The sequence below is a fragment of the Barbus barbus genome, assembly GCF_936440315.1.
Source record: "Barbus barbus genome assembly, chromosome: 12".
In the NCBI taxonomy this organism is placed as follows: domain Eukaryota; kingdom Metazoa; phylum Chordata; class Actinopteri; order Cypriniformes; family Cyprinidae; genus Barbus; species Barbus barbus.
The window spans coordinates 32,794,691-32,816,431 of NC_136740.1; the positions used below are offsets into that span (position 1 = coordinate 32,794,691).

General features: G+C 38.0%; 1 protein-coding gene across 2 annotated transcripts; it reads right to left on the reverse strand.

Moving 5' to 3' along the window:
* Positions 1-1,564: 1,564 nt before the first annotated feature.
* On the reverse strand, positions 1,565-10,722 carry malsu1 (mitochondrial assembly of ribosomal large subunit 1). 2 transcript variants are annotated; one of them, XM_079430287.1, is made up of 5 exons: positions 10,490-10,722; positions 9,085-9,260; positions 6,709-6,790; positions 2,490-3,220; positions 1,565-2,192 (listed from the first exon to the last, which is right to left on the reverse strand). In XM_079430287.1, exons 1-4 carry the CDS (start codon positions 10,638-10,640, stop codon positions 3,051-3,053), a joined length of 579 nt encoding a protein of 192 aa, XP_079286413.1. In that variant the 5' UTR covers positions 10,641-10,722; the 3' UTR covers positions 1,565-2,192; positions 2,490-3,050. The 2 variants fall into 2 exon arrangements, with proteins under 2 accessions (XP_079286413.1, XP_079286414.1); XM_079430288.1 differs by lacking the exon at positions 1,565-2,192 and having other exon boundaries at positions 2,936-3,220; positions 6,637-6,790; positions 10,490-10,711.
* Between the last annotated feature and the right edge of the window lie 11,019 nt (positions 10,723-21,741).

Here is a 21,741-nt window from a genome sequence, read left to right on the forward strand (position 1 = left end):
CCCATTTTTCATGTTACCAGAAGTATTGGAACAGATAGAATTAACAGATTAAAGTGAAAAAGACTTAATATTTAGTTGCAAATCCTTCGCTTTCAATAACTGCATCAAGCCTGTGACCCATTGACATCACCAAACTATAGCATTCTTCTGTTGTGATGCTTTTCCAGGCTTTCAGCGCAGCCTCTTTCAGTTTTGGGGGGTTACTCCCTTCAGTCTCTTCTTTAGCAGGTAAAATGCATCCTCTACAGGGTTTAAGTGGAGATTGACTTGGCCAGTCTAAAACCTTCCACTTCTTGCCCCTGATGAACTCCTGTGTTGTTTTGGCACTGTGTTTCGGGTCATTATCTTGCTGCATGATGAAGGATCTCCCAATCAGTTTGGTTGCATCTTTCTGTAAATTGTCAGACAAAATATTTCTGTAGACTTCTGAGTTAATTTAGCTGCTGCCATCATGTGTTACATCATTAATGAAGATTAATGAGCCTGTCCCAGAAGAAGCGATGAAAGCCCAAGCCGTTGCATTACTTGTGTAATGTGTACTATAATGTACACCTGTGTACACTGTGTTTCAGATGAGCTTGTATGTTTGGGATCATGAGCAGATCCTTTCTTTCTCCAAACTTTAGTCTTTCCATCACTTTGGTCCATAAAATCAGTCCATAAAACCTTGTCCCAGAATTTCTGAGGCTGGTCTCCTATTCTTCTTGCTAATGATTGGTTTGCATCTTCTGGTGTAGCCTCTGTACTTGTGTTCATGAAGTCTTCAGCGAACAGTAGATTGTGATGCCTTCACTCCTGCCCTCTGGAGGTTGTTGCTGATGTCACTAACAGTTGTTTTAGGGTCTTTCTTTACAGCTGTCTCAATGTTTCTGTCATCAACTGCAGATGTTTTCCTTGATCTACCCGTTTGAGGTGTTACTTAGTCCACCAGTGGTTTCTTTCTTCCTCAGGAGATTAATGGTTGTACTTGCTGTTGCCAGTGTTTGTGCAATGGTTTGATTGATTTTTCTTCTCTCAGCTTCACAGTTGCTGGTTTTTCACCCATATACACCTCTCTGGTTTTCATGTTGGTTTCACGTCTAACTAACTATAAATGCAGTCTGCACGGATCTGAAACTGAGCAGACATTCAGTGCTAGTTATTGTTTGAATAATCAATTAATAGGACACACCAGGGCAACAAAACACACCTGACAGTCACATGATCCAATACTTTTGGTAACATGAACAATGTGTGGGTTCAAACAAAAGGTGCTATTTTCTAAATTGTGTATCAGATCCAGATGAAAATACCTGCAAATAAAAGCTGAAATGTTAATCTCTCATCTCATATTCATCTTTTGATGTCAAACCCTATATATATATATATGTGTGTGTGTGTGTATGCTAGAGCTAGTGTATACAGTGCCCTCCATCAGTATTGTCATAAGTATATAGTCATAACGGCTAATAATAAAATGTGACATTCTGTAGTTTTGTCTCATATTCATCTTTTAATCATATTTGCAAATGTCTTGACTCCACAGCCAACAGAGCAATTTTGTCTTTACTGTTCCTATACTTTTGGAGGGCACTGTATATATATATATATATGTGTGTGTGTGTGTGTGTGTGTGTGTAATGTGCACATGACACCCGTTGTAACTGTCGCCGTAAATGTCGAGAATCTTCGGACATGATTTTACGCACAGCACTCCTTGTTATGTGTTTGATAACATCTATCAAAGTAGCCTTTAAGCAGGCGATACGAAGTGGTAAAATGTATAAACACCGCCGGCAAGTCCTGGACTCTACCCCAGAGCATCTACCGTCGGCCTGCAACACTCCAGCTACAGAGTTCACGGATTATGAACGAGTGCTGACAGAAAATTAATGGATACATTTCCAGTATCATGAAAAACAATTTAGGAAGGGACTTGATACAAAACGATTACAAGAAAAACAAAACTTTCAGGAAGTGGTCCAGTTGTTTACAGTTCTCAGTGGGGCCTTCTTCAAAACCGGGATATTTTCCATAAAACGCACAGATGGAAGACAACTTGGACTACCGTTACTCAAGTATGTAGTGCGGATTTTAAGGACATTGCCACTGGATGATAATGCTCGATCCAAATCAAACCCTGTTGCAAACCCGGCCGTTTGGATTGAAAAACAACTGCAGTATCTGCGGGAGGTGATACAACCAGCGATTGCCTCTGCCACAAGACAGCATCAGAGAAACCCTCGAAAGGTAGACAAACAAACTAACCTACCTACAGCAGCATCGCAGAGCAAAGGCGAGTGATATTATCCTAAATGACTGCATGTTTCCCACGCCACCGCTTCATCCTGGTAACACTGAGCTGCCAGTCCGATCCAACTAATATCACGCTTGAATTACCCCCGTGGAACGATGACTTAGACAACATAATGACCGAGTCGCCGCCGTCTACATCGGCGTTTACAATACTAGAGATTGAGAAAGTGATTGTAAATCTGCCCAATAACAGCGGCTCAGACGGTGTTACTTACGAGAATCTGAAAGCCACTAGGCAAACATCCTGCTACATATTGAAAAGCATATTTAACACCTGTTTGATTAATGGTAAAGTCCCTAGTTCATGCACCTTGTTGAATCTATGCCACAAAATAATTAAGGCATTTCTGAAGGCATAAGGGGATCCAACCCGGTACTAGCAAGGTGTACCTAATAAAGTGGCCGGTGAGTGTGTATATTATGTAAACAAAAACTTTTATTTTGGATGCAATTAATCGCGATTAACCGTTTGACAGCACTAGTTATAATTATCATTATTGCTATTATCACTATAGTGTTAGCTATAATTATCATTATAGTTATTCTTGTTATAGTCATTACACATCCTTAGTTCCATAGTATGTATCTTTGACTCTACAGCCAAAAGTTACTGACAAAAACTGTCGACTCGCACAATATTCATGAATTCATTTTATTCAAAATTAGCAGCTCAAAACGGCATATTTCTGACGCTTTGTCCTTTTTAAATATTTAAAGTCGCTGTAGATTTTTCTCCAGCATTTCCATTCAGTCGCTCAGGTGTGTGTGTGTGTGTGTGTGTGTGAGATATCGTAGATGAAGTCTGAGGGCAGTGTTTCCGGCGGGATGCGCTTCAGCTGTTCGTCATACGAGCGCAGCGTCCACAGCTTCTCCAGCTCATACATCTCTCTGGTGTCCGGCAGCATGAGGTGAAGCACCATCGGCCCTGGACACACACACACAGAGTTAGAGAAAGTTACTTTTAAAAGTAATGCATTACAATATGGTGTTACTCCATAAAAAAATAATTATGTCACTTAGTTACCTTTTATAGAAAGTCATGCAATGCATTCTTACTTTTGTGTTACTTTTTAAATCTGGTCTGGGCTTCCTTGTTTTTAAATATGTTACCCTGGACCACTAAACCAGTCATAAGGGTCAATTAATAAATTAATTATCTTTCCATTGATGTATGGTTTGTTATGATAGGACAATATTTGGCTGAGATACAACTATTTGAAAATCTGGAATCTGAGGGTTCAAAAAAATCTAAATATTGAGAAAATCACCTTTAAAGTTGTTCAAATGAAGTTATTAGCAATGCATATTATGAAGTTTTGATATATTTATGGTAGGAAATTTACTAAATATCTTCATGGAACATGATCTTAATATCCTAATGATTTTTGGTATAAAAGAGAAATGTATAATTTTGATCCATACAATGTATTGTTGTCTATTGCTACAGATATACCTGTGCTACTCATGACTGCTTTTGTGCTGCAGGGACACATGTATAGTTCTGTTTTTTGTAAATATAAAAGTCCTTTCACAACAAAAGTGAAATGAATAAACGTCAGGCTGAAGGAAATGTAAATTGATGTCTGTACAGTAGAACACAGGAGAAGAAAGTTCAACACTCTTCAGAAATATAAAAATTATACTCAAATGTAAAGTTTATCTAAAGTCATTTTTGCTTATTAGTTTGGTTGAATTGGATCAAAGGTCAGCAGTGAAGATAGAAATTATTACTATTAATAAAATAGACTTAAATTCATCAAGTATTTTTAAATTATTGCAGGTTTGTATAATATTCTGTGTTTGTATTTGACTGTTTTTATTGATTGTGAGGAACACTGAATGTGTTTTAGTGCAGGTGAGATGAGTAAATACATGTTGATATTTAGTCTAGAACTACAGTAAGATCATGTAGATATTTAGTCTAGAACTACAGTAAAATCATGTAGATATTTAGTCTAGATCTACAGTAAGATCATGTAGATATTTAGTCTGGAACTACAGTAAGATCATGTAGATATTTAGTCTAGAACTACAGTAAGATCATGTTGATATTTAGTCTAGAACTACAGTAAGATCATGTTGATATTTAGTGTTGAACTACAGTAAGATCATGATGACATTTAGTCTAGAACTACAGTAAGATCATGTAGATATTTAGTCTAGAACTACAGTAAGATCATGTAGATATTTAGTCTAGAACTACAGTAAGATCATGATGATATTTAGTCTAGAACTACAGTAAGATCATGTAGATATTTAGTCTAGAACTACAGTAAGATCATGTTGATATTTAGTCTAGAACTACAGTAAGATCATGTAGATATTTAGTCTAGAACTACAGTAAGATCATGTAGATATTTAGTCTAGAACTACAGTAAGATCATGTAGATATTTAGTCTGGAACTACAGTAAGCTCATGTAGATATTTAGTCTGGAACTACAGTAAGATCATGTAGATATTTAGTCTGGAACTACAGTAAGATCATGTAGATATTTAGTCTGGAACTACAGTAAGATCATGTAGATATTTAGTCTGGAACTACAGTAAGATCATGTAGATATTTAGTCTGGAACTACAGTAAGATCATGTAGATATTTAGTCTAGAACTACAGTAAGATCATGTTGATATTTAGTGTTGAACTACAGTAAGATCATGTTGATATTTAGTCTAGAACTACAGTAAGATCATGTTGATATTTAGTGTTGAACTACAGTAAGATCATGTTGATATTTAGTCTAGAACTACAGTAAGATCATGTTGATATTTAGTCTAGAACTACAGTAAGATCATGTAGATATTTAGTCTAGAACTACAGTAAGATCATGTAGATATTTAGTCTAGATCTACAGTAAGACCATGCTGATATTTAGTCTAGAACTACAGTAAGACCATGCTGATATTTAGTCTAGAACTACAGTAAGATCATGTAGATATTTAGTCTAGAACTACAGTAAGATCATGTAGATATTTAGTCTAGAACTACAGTAAGATCATGTAGATATTTAGTCTAGAACTACAGTAAGATCATGTAGATATTTAGTCTGGAACTACAGTAAGATCATGTAGATATTTAGTCTAGAACTACAGTAAGATCATGTAGACATTTAGTCTAGAACTACAGTAAGATCATGTAGATATTTAGTCTGGAACTACAGTAAGATCATGTTGATATTTAGTCTAGAACTACAGTAAGATCATGTTGATATTTAGTCTGGAACTACAGTAAGATCATGTAGATATTTAGTCTAGATCTACAGTAAGATCATGTTGATATTTAGTCTAGAACTACAGTAAGATCATGTAGATATTTAGTCTAGAACTACAGTAAGATCATGTAGATATTTAGTCTAGAACTACAGTAAGATCATGTTGATATTTAGTCTAGATCTACAGTAAGATCATGATGATATTTAGTCTAGAACTACAGTAAGATCATGATGATATTTAGTCTAGATCTACAGTAAGATCATGTTGATATTTAGTCTAGACCTACAGTAAGATCATGTTGATATTTAGTCTAGATCTACAGTAAGATCATGATGATATTTAGTCTAGATCTACAGTAAGATCATGATGATATTTAGTCTAGAACTACAGTAAGATCATGTTGATATTTAGTCTAGATCTACAGTAAGATCATGTTGATATTTAGTCTAGACCTACAGTAAGATCATGTTGATATTTAGTCTAGAACTACAGTAAGATCATGTAGATATTTAGTCTAGATCTACAGTAAGATCATGATGATATTTAGTCTAGAACTACAGTAAGATCATGATGATATTTAGTCTAGATCTACAGTAAGATCATGTTGATATTTAGTCTAGACCTACAGTAAGATCATGTTGATATTTAGTCTAGATCTACAGTAAGATCATGATGATATTTAGTCTAGATCTACAGTAAGATCATGATGATATTTAGTCTAGAACTACAGTAAGATCATGTTAATATTTAGTCTAGATCTACAGTAAGATCATGTTGATATTTAGTCTAGACCTACAGTAAGATCATGATGATATTTAGTCTAGAACTACAGTAAGATCATGTAGATATTTAGTCTAGATCTACAGTAAGATCATGATGATATTTAGTCTAGAACTACAGTAAGATCATGTTGATATTTAGTCTAGATCTACAGTAAGATCATGTTGATATTTAGTCTAGACCTACAGTAAGATCATGATGATATTTAGTCTAGAACTACAGTAAGATCATGTTCATACACAACACTCTGCACTTACTCCTGATTTCTCTCAACACCAGAGCTGTCACTCAATACATCAGAAACAGATATTTCCTTCTAAATTAAAAAGTAATGCGTTGCTTTACTAGTTACTTTAAAAACAGTGATCTGATCCTGTAACCCGTGTTACTGTAATGTGTTCCCAGCACCGCAGCAGAAACACACCGAAGTCGATGCACTTCCAGTCGTCACAGTGTCTGCCCTCCAGATGAACGTGCGGCTCCTCGTCCTTCCGCTGGAGCTTAAACTGCAGACACACAGCATCACAATAAACACACACACACACACACACACACACACACACACACACACACCATCAGTCTCACTCCAACTGACCTGTACAGATTTTTGGGACTAACACCAGCTTTCTCTATTCTTTTTCTAATGATCTACTTGTTTTGTTTTTATTGTATGTATATGTTTTTATGTATATTTAAGTAAAACGTGTGTGTGTGTGTGTGTGTGTGTGTATATAAATATAAATAAATAAACCCTAGCACACAGCTGTTTTCACTCTAGTTTCTTAGACTGTATTTATTTGATGTCAGAGAGCTGGGAAGCGTTCAGCCTCCTCGTGTGAAGACCAACGAGTGTAAAGACAGACGACTTTTTCCTGCGCGACTTTGACCGAGCAACGACACAGAGCACACACTTAAGTATCGTTTTTATCTTCCCTCACACTTTCCTATCCTCTATCCTTCCACGTCTATCATGTGTTTCCAAACCATTCAGGTTCTCTCTCAACCTCGCTCTAAAAACACACGCAGAAGGTTACGTAACCCTGCAAACCTGCGCACTATCTCTACATCTTCCACTGCACCTCTTTCTTTCTCTGTAGGTCTTTGGAATTGCCAGTCAGCTGTCAACAAAGCCGACTTCATTTCTGCATTTTCCTTACATTCCACACTCAGCATCCTGGGCTTGACTGAGACCTGGATTCGTCCAGAAGACTCGGCAACCCCAGCTGCTCTCTCTCACAATTTCTCTTTCTCTCACACCCCTAGGCAAGTTGGCCGGGGTGGGGGCACTGGTCTGCTCATTTCTAACAATTGGAAATACTCCACCCACTCTCCCCTAGGCAATCTCAACTCATTTGAATCTCATGCCGTTACTGTAACAGCTCCTATAAGACTCCAGATTGTGGTAATCTATCGTCCCCCGGGCCAAATTCTACCAACCTTCCTAGATGATGATGAATGAATGAATGATGCATTTATATAGCGCATTTATTGTGTATTGCTGTACACCCAAAGCGCTTTACAATCATGTGGGGGGTCTCTCCTCAACCTTGGATGATGCGACGGCAGCCACAGGACAACGGCACCAGTGCGCTCACCACACACCAGCTACAGGTGGAGAGGAGAGAGTGATAGAGCCAATCAAGTGGATGGGGATTACTAGGAGGCCATGATTGATAAGGGCCAGTGGAGAGAATTTGGCCAGGACACCGGGGTTACACCCCTGTGATGAGCTGGACGGACTGCTGTCCTCTTTCATGGAGGATGGCACTCCACTCTTAGGCTTCGGCGATTTCAACATTCACCTAGACAGGCCTTATGCTACAGACTTCCAGTCACTCCTAGCTTCATTTGATCTCAAACACCTCACCACTACCAGCACGCACAAATCAGGTAACCAACTCGACTTAATTTACACACGCAATTGTACTACAGATAACATTCTGGTACAACCACTACATACCTCTGACCATTTCTTCATTACATTTACTTTACATTTTGCTACCCAGGTGCCACCATCTCCCTTACCGGTTACTTTCAGACACAACCTACGCTCCCTTTCCCCCTCCCTTCTTTCCTCTGTAGTATCCTCCTCTCTTCCCTCGCCTACCCATTTCTCTTCTCTGGATGTAAATGCAGCCACTGACACGTTATGCTCTACCTTAACCTCTTGTCTAGATCCAATCAACCACATCCACTGCTCTAACTCCCATCTTCTCCTTCTGTCCCCTCACCGAGGCAGAAGTATCCAAACTTCTCCTCTCCAGCCATCCAGAGATCTGCTAGTGAGCGACGCCTTGTGGTACCATCACAGAGAGGCTCAAAATCACTCTCCAGAACATTCTCGTTCACCATTCCTGGCTGGTGGAATAATCTTCCCACTCCTATCCGGAACGCCGGATCCCTGGCAATCTGAAAACTCATCTCTTTCAAAACTATTTGACTTCATTCTAAACTTAAAAAAAAACTCTTTCCCTCTATCTTTCTCTCCGCTTACTAGCTTGTACTTATTTGAACAATGACTGAGACTTGGTGTTACGAGCACTTCCTCTGTCTGACTGCCTCTTCAAGATTAATCGCTTTTTGTATTCCCCAATTGTAAGTCGCTTTGGATAAAAGCATCTGCCAAATGACTAAATGTAAATGACTAAATGTACTTTTTCATACTGTTGCTCTTGTGTTGGTTTTGATTGCTTCTAGCATCTGCTGAATATAAATGAGTTTGATATTTAACATTCTGAACCTTCCATGGTGAACACACTGAATGCTGGCTGGTGTTGGTGTGAAGGTCTCAGGCTCGTACCGCTCGGAGCAGGAGCTCTGCGATGGCACTCAGGTGTCGAGGTGAGGATCCGCTCACGATGATCATGTGCTCGGTGTATCTGAGCTCCGGAGCCACGCGGATCACACAGATATCAGCGGCGTTCTCCTGCTTCAGCAGCGACACCAGCAGAGCCACGTCAAACTCCTGCTCCCGGCCTGAACAACAGCACAAACCACTCAGATCAGCACAACCAACCACTTTCTTCACTCTTGCATTGCAGTAATGACAGTTTTAAGATGAACAGTGCTTAGTTATTAATGTAAAAAAACAATTAGGCTGGTTTAGACCATAAAATTAACAAAAATATAACCAAATTGAAGACCTCTAGATTTCAACATTTGACCTGCATTCATGAGAACAGTAAGAGTGCTTAATGTCCATGGATTTCAATTTAATTCTTTAAATAGGTTTAATTTCACCAAGAAAGTGTGTGTGTGTGTGTGTGTGTATACAGTGACAGTCAAACCAAAACGCATTCAGACAGCTTCAACATTTCTCACATTATATCAGTTTATCAGAATGAGCTTTATTGGTCAGGTATGTTTACACATACAAGGAATGTGTTGTAGTGACAGAAGCTCCACAGTGCAACAGAAAGACAGCAACAGGACAGGACACAGGTAATAAAACAAAATAACAGGAAATAGCCAATGACCAATGTACAAGCAGCAAAAAAAAAAGAAAAAAAGAAATACACAATATATAATATAGGCGACTATGTATGTACAGGTCAAGTATGTGCAAATTAGAAATGAGAAAATAAAATAAGTGAGTGTGGTGAATGGATAATGTATTATAGTTGTGTGTTCCACGTTTATTATTGAGTGTTCATGAGATGGATTGCCTGAGGGAAGAAACTGTTCCTGTGTCTGGTCGTTCTGGTGCTCAGAGCTCTGTAGCGTCCACCAGACGGTAACAGTTCAAAGAGGAACTTTTATTCGCTATAGTTTAGAAAATGGTAATAAAATATGAGAACAGAGTTAAACTGTCAGAACCAATCACCAAGCAATGCTTCATTCTGTTCAGTCTGTTCAGGTCACATTAGCAATTAAAGAAAAAACACTTCAGCAAAACATGCTCAGGTCAAAGCGTCTGAATCATTTTTGGTTTGACTATATGCATATATATATATATGTGTGTGTGTGTGTGTGTGTGTGTGTGTGTGAGAGAGAGAGAGTGTGTGTGTGTGTGAGAGAGAGTGTGTGTGTGTGTGAGTGTACTTTTTAATTTTCCGACATTTGCATTGAAATAATGAGAATTAAAATATGAAATATGCTTAAAAATGTGGCATACATGTATGCGAAAACCCCTGTAATATAGTGTGCAGATCTTGACAGGTTTGGTGAGGTGATTAGTGTAATTAATGAGTTTGAATGAGCCTCACCTGGTCTGTGGCTGATGTTTGTGTAGTTTTCAGCTCTTTTTGTGAGTGTCAGTGTCTCTGTTGTTTTATTATTGAACATATTCGTGATCCTCGCCTGTGAAGAGCGACGAAAACACGACGCTACTGACGCGACGCGGCGCGCTGCGATCATTCTGCGTGATTTCTATCAGATTCAGAAGATGTGAGACCACGCTTCTCTCTCTCTCTCTCTCTCTCGTGTCTGTCGCTGTCTCTGAGCGCGTGACCGCGGCGGCGCCTCCTGCTGGTCCGGAGGAGAACACACCTACAGCTGCATCCCAAATTACAATATCGGGGAAAAGTTCATTTTTTCTTGTAAGTTATTTCAAAAAGTGAAACTTTCATATATTTTAGATTCATTACATGTAAAGTAAAACATTTCAAAAGTTTCTTTTGTTTTAATTTTGATGATTAGAGCTTACAGCTCATGAAAATCAAAAATCAGTATCTCAAAATATTAGAATATTTACATTTGAGTTTCAATTAATGATCATCCCTACAGTATAAATTCCGGGTATCTCTTGTTCTTTGAAACCACAATAATGGAGAAGACTGCTGACTTGGCAATGATCCAGAAGATGAACATTGACGCCCTCCACAAAGAGGGTAAGTCACAGAGGGTCATTACTGAAAGCTGTGGCTGTTTACAGAGTGCTGTATCAAAGCATATTAAATGCAAAGTTGACTGGAAGGAAGAATTTGGGTAGGAAAAGGTGCACAAGCAACAGGGATGACCGCAAGCTTGAGAATACTGTCAAGCAAAGCTGATTCAAACACTTGTGAGAGCTTCAGAAGGAGTGGACTGAAGCTGGAGTCAGTGCATCAAGAGTCTCCACGCTCAGACGTCTTCAGGAAAAGAGCTACCAAGCCACTTCTGAACCAGAGACAACATCAGAAGCATCTTACCTGGGCTGTGGAGAAAAGAACTGGACTGTTGCTCAGTGGTCCAAAGTCCTCTTTTCAGATGAAATCAATTTTGCATTTCATTTGGAAATCAAGGTCCCAGAGTCTGGAGGAAGAGTGGAGAGGCACAGAATCCATGTTGCTTGAAGTCCAGTGTGAAGTTTCCACAGTCAGAGATGATTTGGGCTGCATGTCATCTGCTGGTGTTGGTCCACTGTGTTTTCTGAAGTCCACAGTCAACGCAGCCATCTACCAGGAGATTTTAGAGCACTTCATGCTTCCTTCTGCTGACAAGCTTTATGGAGATGCTGCTTTCATTTTCCAGCAGGACTTGGCACCTGCCCACACTGCCAAAGGTACCAAAAGCTGGTTCAGTGACCATGGTGTTACTGTGCTTGATTGGCCAGCAAACTCTCCTGACCTGAACCCCATAGAGAATCTAGTGATAGACACCAGACCCAACAATGCAGATGAGCTGAAGGCCGCTATCAAAGCAACCTGGGCTTCCGTTACACCTGAGCAGTGCCACAGACTGATCACCTCCACGCCACGCTGCACTGATGCAGGAATTAAAGCAAAAGGAGCCCCTACCAAGTATTGAGTACATATACAGTAAATGAACATACTTTCCAGAAGGCCAACAATTCACTAAAAATGTTTTTTTTATTGGTCTTATGAAGTACTCTAATTTGTTGAGATTATTTGTTATTATCTGATTTGTTGAGGTTTTTGTTAAATGTGAGCCTAAATCATCACAATTAAAAGAACCAAAGACTTAAACTACTTCAGTCTGTGTGCACTGAATTTATTTAATACACCAGTTTCACAATTTGAGCTGAAAGAACTTTTCCACGACGTTCTAATTTATTGAGATGCACCTGTACTAGAAAATTGAAAAAAAAAATTGAAATATTTTACATTTAATTTGGGTCTTGTCAGGTCAATTCAGAAAAAAAGCATGTTTATTTAAAATCACCATAGACCTGAGGATACTGATGGAAGTCCTGACCTGTCTTTGAGACGGTTGTCAAAGTTTTGACCTAAACTTGTGCTGAAGTCGACTCATGATAAGTGCTAGTGTAAAGTGGCTAGCTGATGTTATTGAAGGAGGATATTTTTAAACAAGTTAAATATAGAGCAGTATCTGGTTGAATAATAAAGATCTGATACGATCTGATCCAGATGTTATAGATCTCAGCAGGGCTGCACAATTGGAAGAGCAATAATGATTACCATTACAGCTTCCAGGATGACCTAATTGTTATCGATTACAGCATCATATTTACTTACATTACAGGTTACTGCTCATGTTTTCCATCCTTAAGCACATGAATGCTGTGGCCAATTAGATTCTAATTTAACCGATGTTAGTAATAGCAATTACAGTACCAAAGGAAAATAGCTGACCATCAGAGCTAGGTAGAGTACCTACAAATAATAGTCCATTATTGATTTAAAATACATGGCAAATAATAGTCCATTATTGATTTAAAATACATGGCAAATAATAGTCCATTATTGATTTAAAATACATGGCAAATATTGTAGTGAAGTAATCCATTACATTACACAATAAGATTCTTATTTATTTCTTTTGACCGAACTCATTTATCACATTTTTAATAGGAAAGTATTGGATCATACTGATATAAAAAATACAAGAAGAGAAAGAAAATATATTACATTCAGTGTTTTAATTAACGTGAAGTGCATTAAACATCACATCAAGGTTTTCCAAACTGGGGTCCACGAAGGAAAGTAATTAAGTAAGTAATTAAATGCTAAAAATGTAAATTGATAAAATAAAAAAATGATAAATTAATAATTTTAAAGTAACCATTAACACAAAACACCTACTAAAAAATATTCCATATTTTGTTTACCTGTATGTCATGTGGCCATTAACCTCAGAAAACCAAACACCAAATGTTTTATTTCATTATAAACACATCACCTTAAAATCTCAGGGGTAGTCAAGGAAATATATTAGAGGGAGGACTTCAGATAAAGACTTTATAAAGGGCTGCACCTGGCTGGAGACCGAGACGTGGGAGGAAGGAGAGAACGAATAAACAGTGCATTGCTGACCCTAATATTAGGCTATTCGAGTGTTCACAGGATTACTGACAGCAACACACTTCTCAAGTTCAATGTTGTGTTCTTAAAAACTGACCAACTCAAATTTGTCCATTTAATATTTTTTTGTTTGAATGTTAAATGTCTGTTGTATATTTATTAAGAACTTTTCTAACTTGATACTGAATAGCTGTTAAGCACATTTAACCTGCACTGACAAAAGTAAATTATTTTATTTACATTTTTGTAGTTGAGCGTGTGATTTATTCTCTAGTTAATAAGACTTTTTACATAAAGCCTACCATCAGCCGCATGTGGGCCACATTAGTGCAGTGAGGTCTTAACAGAACCCAGCCTTGCCAAAATTACATACAAGGCCCCTATATGGACCACATAATGTATTACCTGGTTCACGATAGGCAGAGATATGGCACCGGTTTGGTTCAGTTCTGGCTAAAGAACATGTGGGCCAATTTTGGGCCGGCGAACATGTACTAATCTGGGCCACACTTTAGCTGTAGATTTGGTCCAGATCTGTGCCTAAGGAGGTTTGCTGACTGGGTGGTGATGAGTTTTTGGCTCTTGACGTCACAGCAGAGGTTCCTGCCGACCAGTTCTTCCAGCTGCGCTCCATTTCCAGGCTGCTCTCTTTAGGGTCCGAGTGTGCTCATTATACCACGGTGTTGGACTCTTTTCCTTAATCTTCCTTAAGTGTAAAGGAGCAACCTACCATATTTGTAAGAAGGAGTTGCTTTACAGCTTTAGCTATATGGAGTATACACAAAACTAGATAATGATCACAGTGTGTGTGTGTGTGAGTGTGTGTGTGTGTGTGTGAGTGTGTGTGTGTGTGTGTGTGTGTGTGAGAGTGTGTGTGTGAGTGTGAGTGTGTGTGTGTGAGTGTGTGTGTGTGTGTGTGTGTGTGTGAGTCTGTGTGTGTGTGTGTGTGTGTGTGTGTGTGTGAGTCTGTGTGTGTGTGTGTGTGTGTGTGTGTGAGTCTGTGTGTGTGTGTGTGTGTGTGTGTGTGTGTGAGTGTGAGTCTGTGTGTGTGTGTGTGTGTGTGAGTCTGTGTGTGTCTGTATGTGTGTGTGTGTGTGTGTGTGTGTGTGTGTGTGTGTGTGTGTGTGTGTGTGTGAGTGTGTGTGTGTGTGTGTGTGTGAGTCTGTGTGTGTGTGTGTGTGTGTGTGTGTGTGTGTGTGTGTGTGTGTGTGTGTGTGTGTGAGTCTGTGTGTGTGTGTGTGTGTGTGTGAGTCTGTGTGTGTGTGTGTGTGTGTGTGAGAGAATGAATGAATTCTGGAGACAATAATGAGCCGGTGGACCTGCAGGAGCCCAGTAAAGCGTAGGATCTGCTCTCATTTATTTTCTTTATCCTGTGGTCTTGCCTGAGAATAGAGGGGGTTCTTAGTTGTTTATGATTTATCTGTTTTATCTTTATGAGTTAGTTTTTGCTTTTTGTATTGCTTAATAATGTTTACAATTGAAAGGCACTTTGGTACAACATTTATTGTTTTTAAATGTGCTTTATAAATAAAGTTGATTGTCTTGTTTGGCAGCACTCCTGGGTTTGCTGAAGATAATGGAGGTGAAGTCTGGGAAACATCAGACGGGCTCAAGCCAAAGCGTTAGTCTGGTGCGAGACTCCGAAGGTGATCAGGAAGGATGCAGTCAGATCTAGAACCGCTTCATCTTTCAACAAATGTTTCTTTGTGCCTCGATTACAAAACAACATGCTCAGACACGATCCGGGACGCTATTAAAAATAACCCATCACTTGTTCCTTACGCTAGGATCCTTCTGATATCTGATTTGGACACTTCAGCGTGATCAAGTGAACGTCAGTGGGCGGGGCCTATGGTGAGGAGAAGACTATTGGTCGATGTCCTGCTCTGGAGGCAGTGTTTATGCAAATGACTGCACCCCTCTGACATCACCCTGTCCCTCGAATCCAAGAATTGATTAAATAAATACTTTGTTTATAATGAGGAGGACGTTTTAAGCTATGAAACTCGCAGAATGTTTTAATGCTACAAAGACCTCTTATATGCCAAAAGATCAGGGCAAATGAGATTTCTCGTGTCGTGACCCCTTTAAAGCATGTGATTGATCGCAGGTTTGGCCAGGTGTCTGATGACTGGAGTGACGTCATCCCCTGAATCATTAGGTGCGTTCGACTTGAAGCACGGCTACAGACGGTGGTAAACGAGAGTAGCCGCTTGCAGTCAGGGGCGGAGTTGAAAACGGAGTCGTCAAGTCGGACACTTCGGGGCTCTCGTAGTTTGCTGCATCTACCTCAGTCATGGCAGATCACGTGGCGTTTGCTTGCTTTATTGCAGACGAACTGGAAGCTATAGAAATGCCGTTATTGTTGTATGAAATTGAGCACAATGAGCAACGAAAGTGAGTAAAGGTTCAATGTAATAAGTATTGTTTTTATATATCCAAAGGGACATGGGACCATACCCAACACCAGTGTGACTCGTTATTTCTAATACTAACCAATCAATGCAATTATACTTAACAATTTTCATTAGAAGTGATTCTTTTTTTATTACTATGTTGGTTTATGTTTTAATAAACCTTTAAGATGTATGTAATATTTTGAAAGGGTGTCATCACGACAGAAACAAGTTTTAAGTAAATAAACAGAACATATTGAAAATTTGACTTGTGCAGTATGATTCATTATGTGTGTTTTTGCTACTGCAACTTAATAAAAACAATCTATGAAGATAATAATTGTATGTACTAAATGTGGTTTTCATTACAGATAAAAGAATTAGGATGTTACATATTTGTTTACTTATTTTACTATTTCTCCAGTTAGGTAAGCACATTTTAGTAAGACAAAACACCATGAACATTCATACGTGAACACCATGAACAGGCCTACGGATAAGCCCAATTTATTTGCCTTTCTATTATGATTTATACCAGCTTATGAAAGTGATCTGAATGTTGTATTAAGTTGACATCCAGCCAGAGTTGTTGGCAGCAATCGCATGCAAGTGAAGATGGATGAACCCAGCAACTAGACAATTAGTATCAATCAGAATCCATGATGACCACATTATATTAAAAGCCTGTAAGATTGACACTTGATTTATTCCATAACAAAATTATCTAAATAGGTTATGCAGCTTAATACTGTAAAGGATCTGTATGAAAAAGGTCCAAAATAAACCTATGCACAAAACCTATATAAACGAATTAACAAAAAAGTGATTGCAGTAAAAATAATTGTAATCTTTTAATAAACATGATTTACGAGATGAAGATGACATGAAAAGTTAATTTATTTTTATTTTTTTGAAAGTCCGTATACGAGCATTAGTGGGACTGAAGTTGTCAGAATAAACCCGAAATACACGTCCTTGTTGTCATGTGGTGAATTTGGCCAATCGTGAAACAGCTGTGTCGTCATCAGCGCTCCCGCAGTCGCTCTGGAGTCAGCCGGCTGCTCTCGAAACGCTATCGCGGTACTTTGATGCCACACGTGACAGTGACGTGTGGTCGGCGCCGGTTCAAGTCGGACTAAATTTCTAACCGGGGAGGGCGCGCAAGATGGCGACCGGTAAGGAAGCAATTATGTGCAGCTGAGGTGTCTATCTCTTCCATTCCCAAGTTTCAACTTAAAATTATATCTGGTCGCAAGAATATTGTTTTATTATGCATTAGGCATTTTTTATTTTTAGTTGCTTGTAGTTTTGGTTTGTTTAACGGAAGTTTTCTAACTTAACGACCGTTAAGTCGTCTTGCATATGGATGCTTCGGTTTGCATGATGAAGCGCAAGGGGAAAAATAAGTGCTCTACTTCTAATATCCTAACGGAAGAAATGGAACTTGGCATCCCTGTTGGTGCTGGAGTTGAATCTGCCTCACATCTTATAACTGACCATGAATACAGCCGACAATGTCCCGGTCTTTCTCGGAGTGAGAGTCCAGTTCTGGAGTCAGCATGTGACTCTAACCAAGATACACCTGTGAAACCTCAGCAAAAGAAATCTCGAGGAGACATTTCGCTGACAGAATTGCAAGACAACATAATTGTGGCTTTGACATCTAAAATCAAGGAGAGTGCAGACGATCTCGGAAAAATGATATCCAAAAACACCGTGAGTATTGAGGGTCTCAAGAAATCGATTGACTTTGTGTTTGAAGAAGTCAACGCATTGAAAACGGATGTGAAAAACTGTAAATCTAATGTGAATCTGAATAATACCAAGATCTCTGAGCTTGAGCAAAAACTGAATGAAACCGAACGATATCAGCGCAGATGGAATCTTCGTCTCTACGGGATCCCTGAACAATCTGATGAAAACATCAAGCTGAAGGTTTCCAATATCTGTGCTGCAGTTGTTTCTGACTCCAGTGTGGCGATTCAAGATGACATCGATATAGTACATCGTCTGGGAAAGCTGGACAACAGGCCAAGACCGGTGATTATTCGTTTCGTGAGAAGATCTACGCGGGATCTGGTGTGGCGGCAGGCAAAACACTCCGATTACCTCAGGAACCACAAGCTGAGATTCACCGAAGATTTGATTCAGGCAGACAGGATGCTACGGATGAAACTGTGGCCATTGGTAGATGCTGCTAGAAAGGAAGGGAAGAGAGCGTTCTTTGTCGGTGGACGGGCGTTTGTCGATGGCAAAGCTGTGCATCCACCACCCTGAGTTAAGACACGGACTTACGGTTTTATAACGTATGAGCATCTTTTTTCAGCCTGTTGTTGTTACAAGCTCTTTCTCTTCATCTAATGCCAAAGAATTACTGCGTTTTGTTTGAAGTAATTCGCATAGGTCTACGGCTGGGTTAATAACTACATTGTTCATATATTCTTGTTGGGAATGGAATTTTTCAAGTTATTCCTGTTCCTTCTATTCATTGTTTACACTTTTAATTCTTAAATCCTTATGTCGTTTTCGTTAATTACTCTCAATGTCAGGGGCTTGAGGTTAAATGTTAAACGTAAGGCTTTGTTTTTATTTGCTAAGCAGCAAAAGTCTGATTTTTGTTTTTTTCAAGAAGTTCATTCAACTCCCAATGATGTTAGTTTTTGGAAAGCACAATGGGGTAATGATATTTGGTTTGCACATGGGTCTGAGCACTCAGCAGGAGTAGCAATTTTGAAAAGTAAGTTTTCAGGAGATATTTTATATTCTGATGTGGACACTCTTGGTCATTACATTCTTTTAGTTGCAAAATGTGATCTTTTGACTATGATTCTAGTAAATTTTTATGGGTACAACTCAAAAAGTGAAAATGACGACTTATTTGATACATTAGAAATTCGCTTAACACACTGTTTATCTAAATTCCCAAACTCACTTATATTAATTGGCGGTGACTTTAATATTACTTTAGACAATTCCTTTGACAGATGGCCTCCTCGTGCTCCATCCTCTTCTAATCTCAGACTTAAGGCATTTATGCAGAAATTTGTTATAAAAGACATTTGGAGGGAGAAATTCCCCGATTTAAAATCCTTTACTTGGAACAATAAGGCATGTACTGCCATGTCTCGTATTGATTATTGGCTAGCTTCTTGTAGCTTACAGAAAGAAAACGTTTTAGTTAACATTCTTCCTATGCCACTGACAGACCATAAAACAGTTTCTATTCATGTTAGCCTACAATGTTTTTCCAACAACCACTATAACTCTTACTGGAAACTTAATAGTTCAATTCTGGACAACGAACTTGTTAAGGTGACCATTCGCAGATTGATTGCACAATATTGGAATTTAGCTCAACTGAGTAATGATTATTGCAATAACTGGGAATTACTGAAATTCGAAATTGGGAAATTTTTAAGAAATTATGGAAGTGTATTGGCCAAAGCCAGGAAACGTGAAGAAGAAAATATAATTTCAAAGATTACAGCTTTCACTCAAAGGTCTCCCCCTATTTTTTCAGACAATGAAAAAATGGAACTAATTGCTCTTCAAAACCAATTAGATGATATTTATAGAAAGAGAGCAGAGGGAGCTTTCATTAGATCTAGACAGAGGTGGCTGGAGAAGGGTGAACAAAACTCAGCTTATTTTTTTCAATTAGAAAAAAGTCATTCAAAAAATACAATTTCACATTTGAATATTAATGGTATATTAACACATGACCCGAGATCTATTGCTGGTTATTGTTCATCCTTTTACAGCTCTCTTTATGAATCTAAATTTAATGAAAAGGATACCTCTGATTTTTTAGATAGCCTTTTAAATACTAAATCTATAAGTGAAGACGAAAAAGTACAGTGTGATAATTATATTTGTATAAAGGAAGTCCTACATGCTATTAAGGGACTTAAATTGAATAAATCCCCTGGTGTGGATGGATTAACTTCTGAATTTTATAAATCCTTTTCTGAAGAACTTGCTCCTTTTCTCTTAAAACTTTTTTCTCAGAGCATAGACCTTGAAAAGCTTCCACCCACCCTCACTCAAGGCTTAATTAGCTTAATACCCAAGCCAAAAAAAGACACATTGTTTTTAGACATTTGGCGACCAATTTGCTTGCTTAATAATGATTATAAAATTTTAGCCTCTATATTTTCCACAAGAATTAAAAAGACATTAGACTTAATTATTGATGATACCCAATCTGGTTTCATGAGGAATAGACATATTTCAAATAATATTCGTTTAGTTTTAGATTTCATTGATTATCCCCACCTTTATTCAGATAAGAGCTTCATTCTTTTTTTAGATTTTCATAAGGCATTTGATACCGTTGAACATCATTTTATCTTTTCAGCTCTTAAAAAATTTGGTTTCGGTAATTACTTCATTAAGACTATTAAAACTTTATACTTCAATGGTAACTGTTCAATCAAACTGCGTGCTGGCACCTCACCTAGATTTAATCTTAATCGTGGTATCAGACAGGGATGCCCTATTTCTCCCTACCTGTTCTTACTTTGTACACAACTACTTGCTGATTCTATTAAACAGAATGCTTTAAGAGGAATTACAGTTGCAGATAACATCATCACCATTAGCCAATTAGCAGACGACACCACACTTTTTTTAAAAGATGCAGGGGAAATACCCAAAGCTATTAAAATTATCTCTATATTCTCAAAAGCTTCAGGTCTTCATTTGAATATTAATAAGTGTGAATTAATGTCTCTTAAGCAGTGCGATTTACCATCCATTTGTGGTATTCCTATAAAAAATGAAGTCACATATTTAGGTATAAAGATTGTAAAGGATGAAGAGAGAAGATGTGAGCTAAATTTCTCCCCTGTTATTGATAAGACGAAGAAAAGGTTTAATCAGTGGTTACTAAGAGACTTATCTTTGAGGGGGAGGGTATTGATTACAAAAGCAGAGGGCATCTCAAGGCTCACATATTCAGCTCTTTCTCTAGCAGTCAGCAATAATATTTGCAAGACTATTGATAATATGCTTTTCAATTTTTTATGGAAAAACAAAACCCATTATATTAAGAAATCTGTGGTTATGAACACAACTGAAAATGGAGGTTTGAACTTTTTAGATTTTACCACTCTTAATTATACTTTCAAAGTAAACTGGATCAAACAATTTTTAAAAAAACCAACTAGTATATGGAACTTTATTCCTCATTGTATTTTTTCACAGGTTGGAGGTCTTCATTTTCTTTTGCTTTGTAACTACAACATTTCTAAACTACCGTTAAAGTTATCCAGTTTTCACAAACAAATGCTTCTCTCCTGGAATCTAATTTATAAACATAATTTCTCACCTAATAGATGTTTCATATGGAATAATAAGCATATTTTATTTAAATCTAAAACACTGTTCTTTGAAAACTGGTTTTCTAATGATATAGTTTTGGTGAGACAACTTTTCAACCATGAAGGTCTTCTGTTAACTTATTCTGAATTTTTGTCTAAATTTAAAATCCCTATCACTCCTAAAGAATATGCCATTGTTATGGATGCTGTCCCCTCTGGATTAAAAATGCTTTGTAAAAATACATGTCCCCAATCTTCTATACAGTCTTTAGATCTTGTTGACACTGCTGTTGGTCAAGTTTGTTTTTCTTCTTCCTCTGTCAAAAACAATAATCGACAGGTTCGAGCCCTTTTTCAAAAGGATGTTGTCTTTAGACCTGCTATTGTAACTTTCTGGAATAGCTGTATTGATGGTTTGATATGGCATAAAATCTGGAAATTGCCTCATAAATATTTAATTACAAATAAAGTAAAAGAAATCTCTTTCAAACTCATTTATAAATATTACCCCAGTAACTATTTCCTTGTAAACAGATTT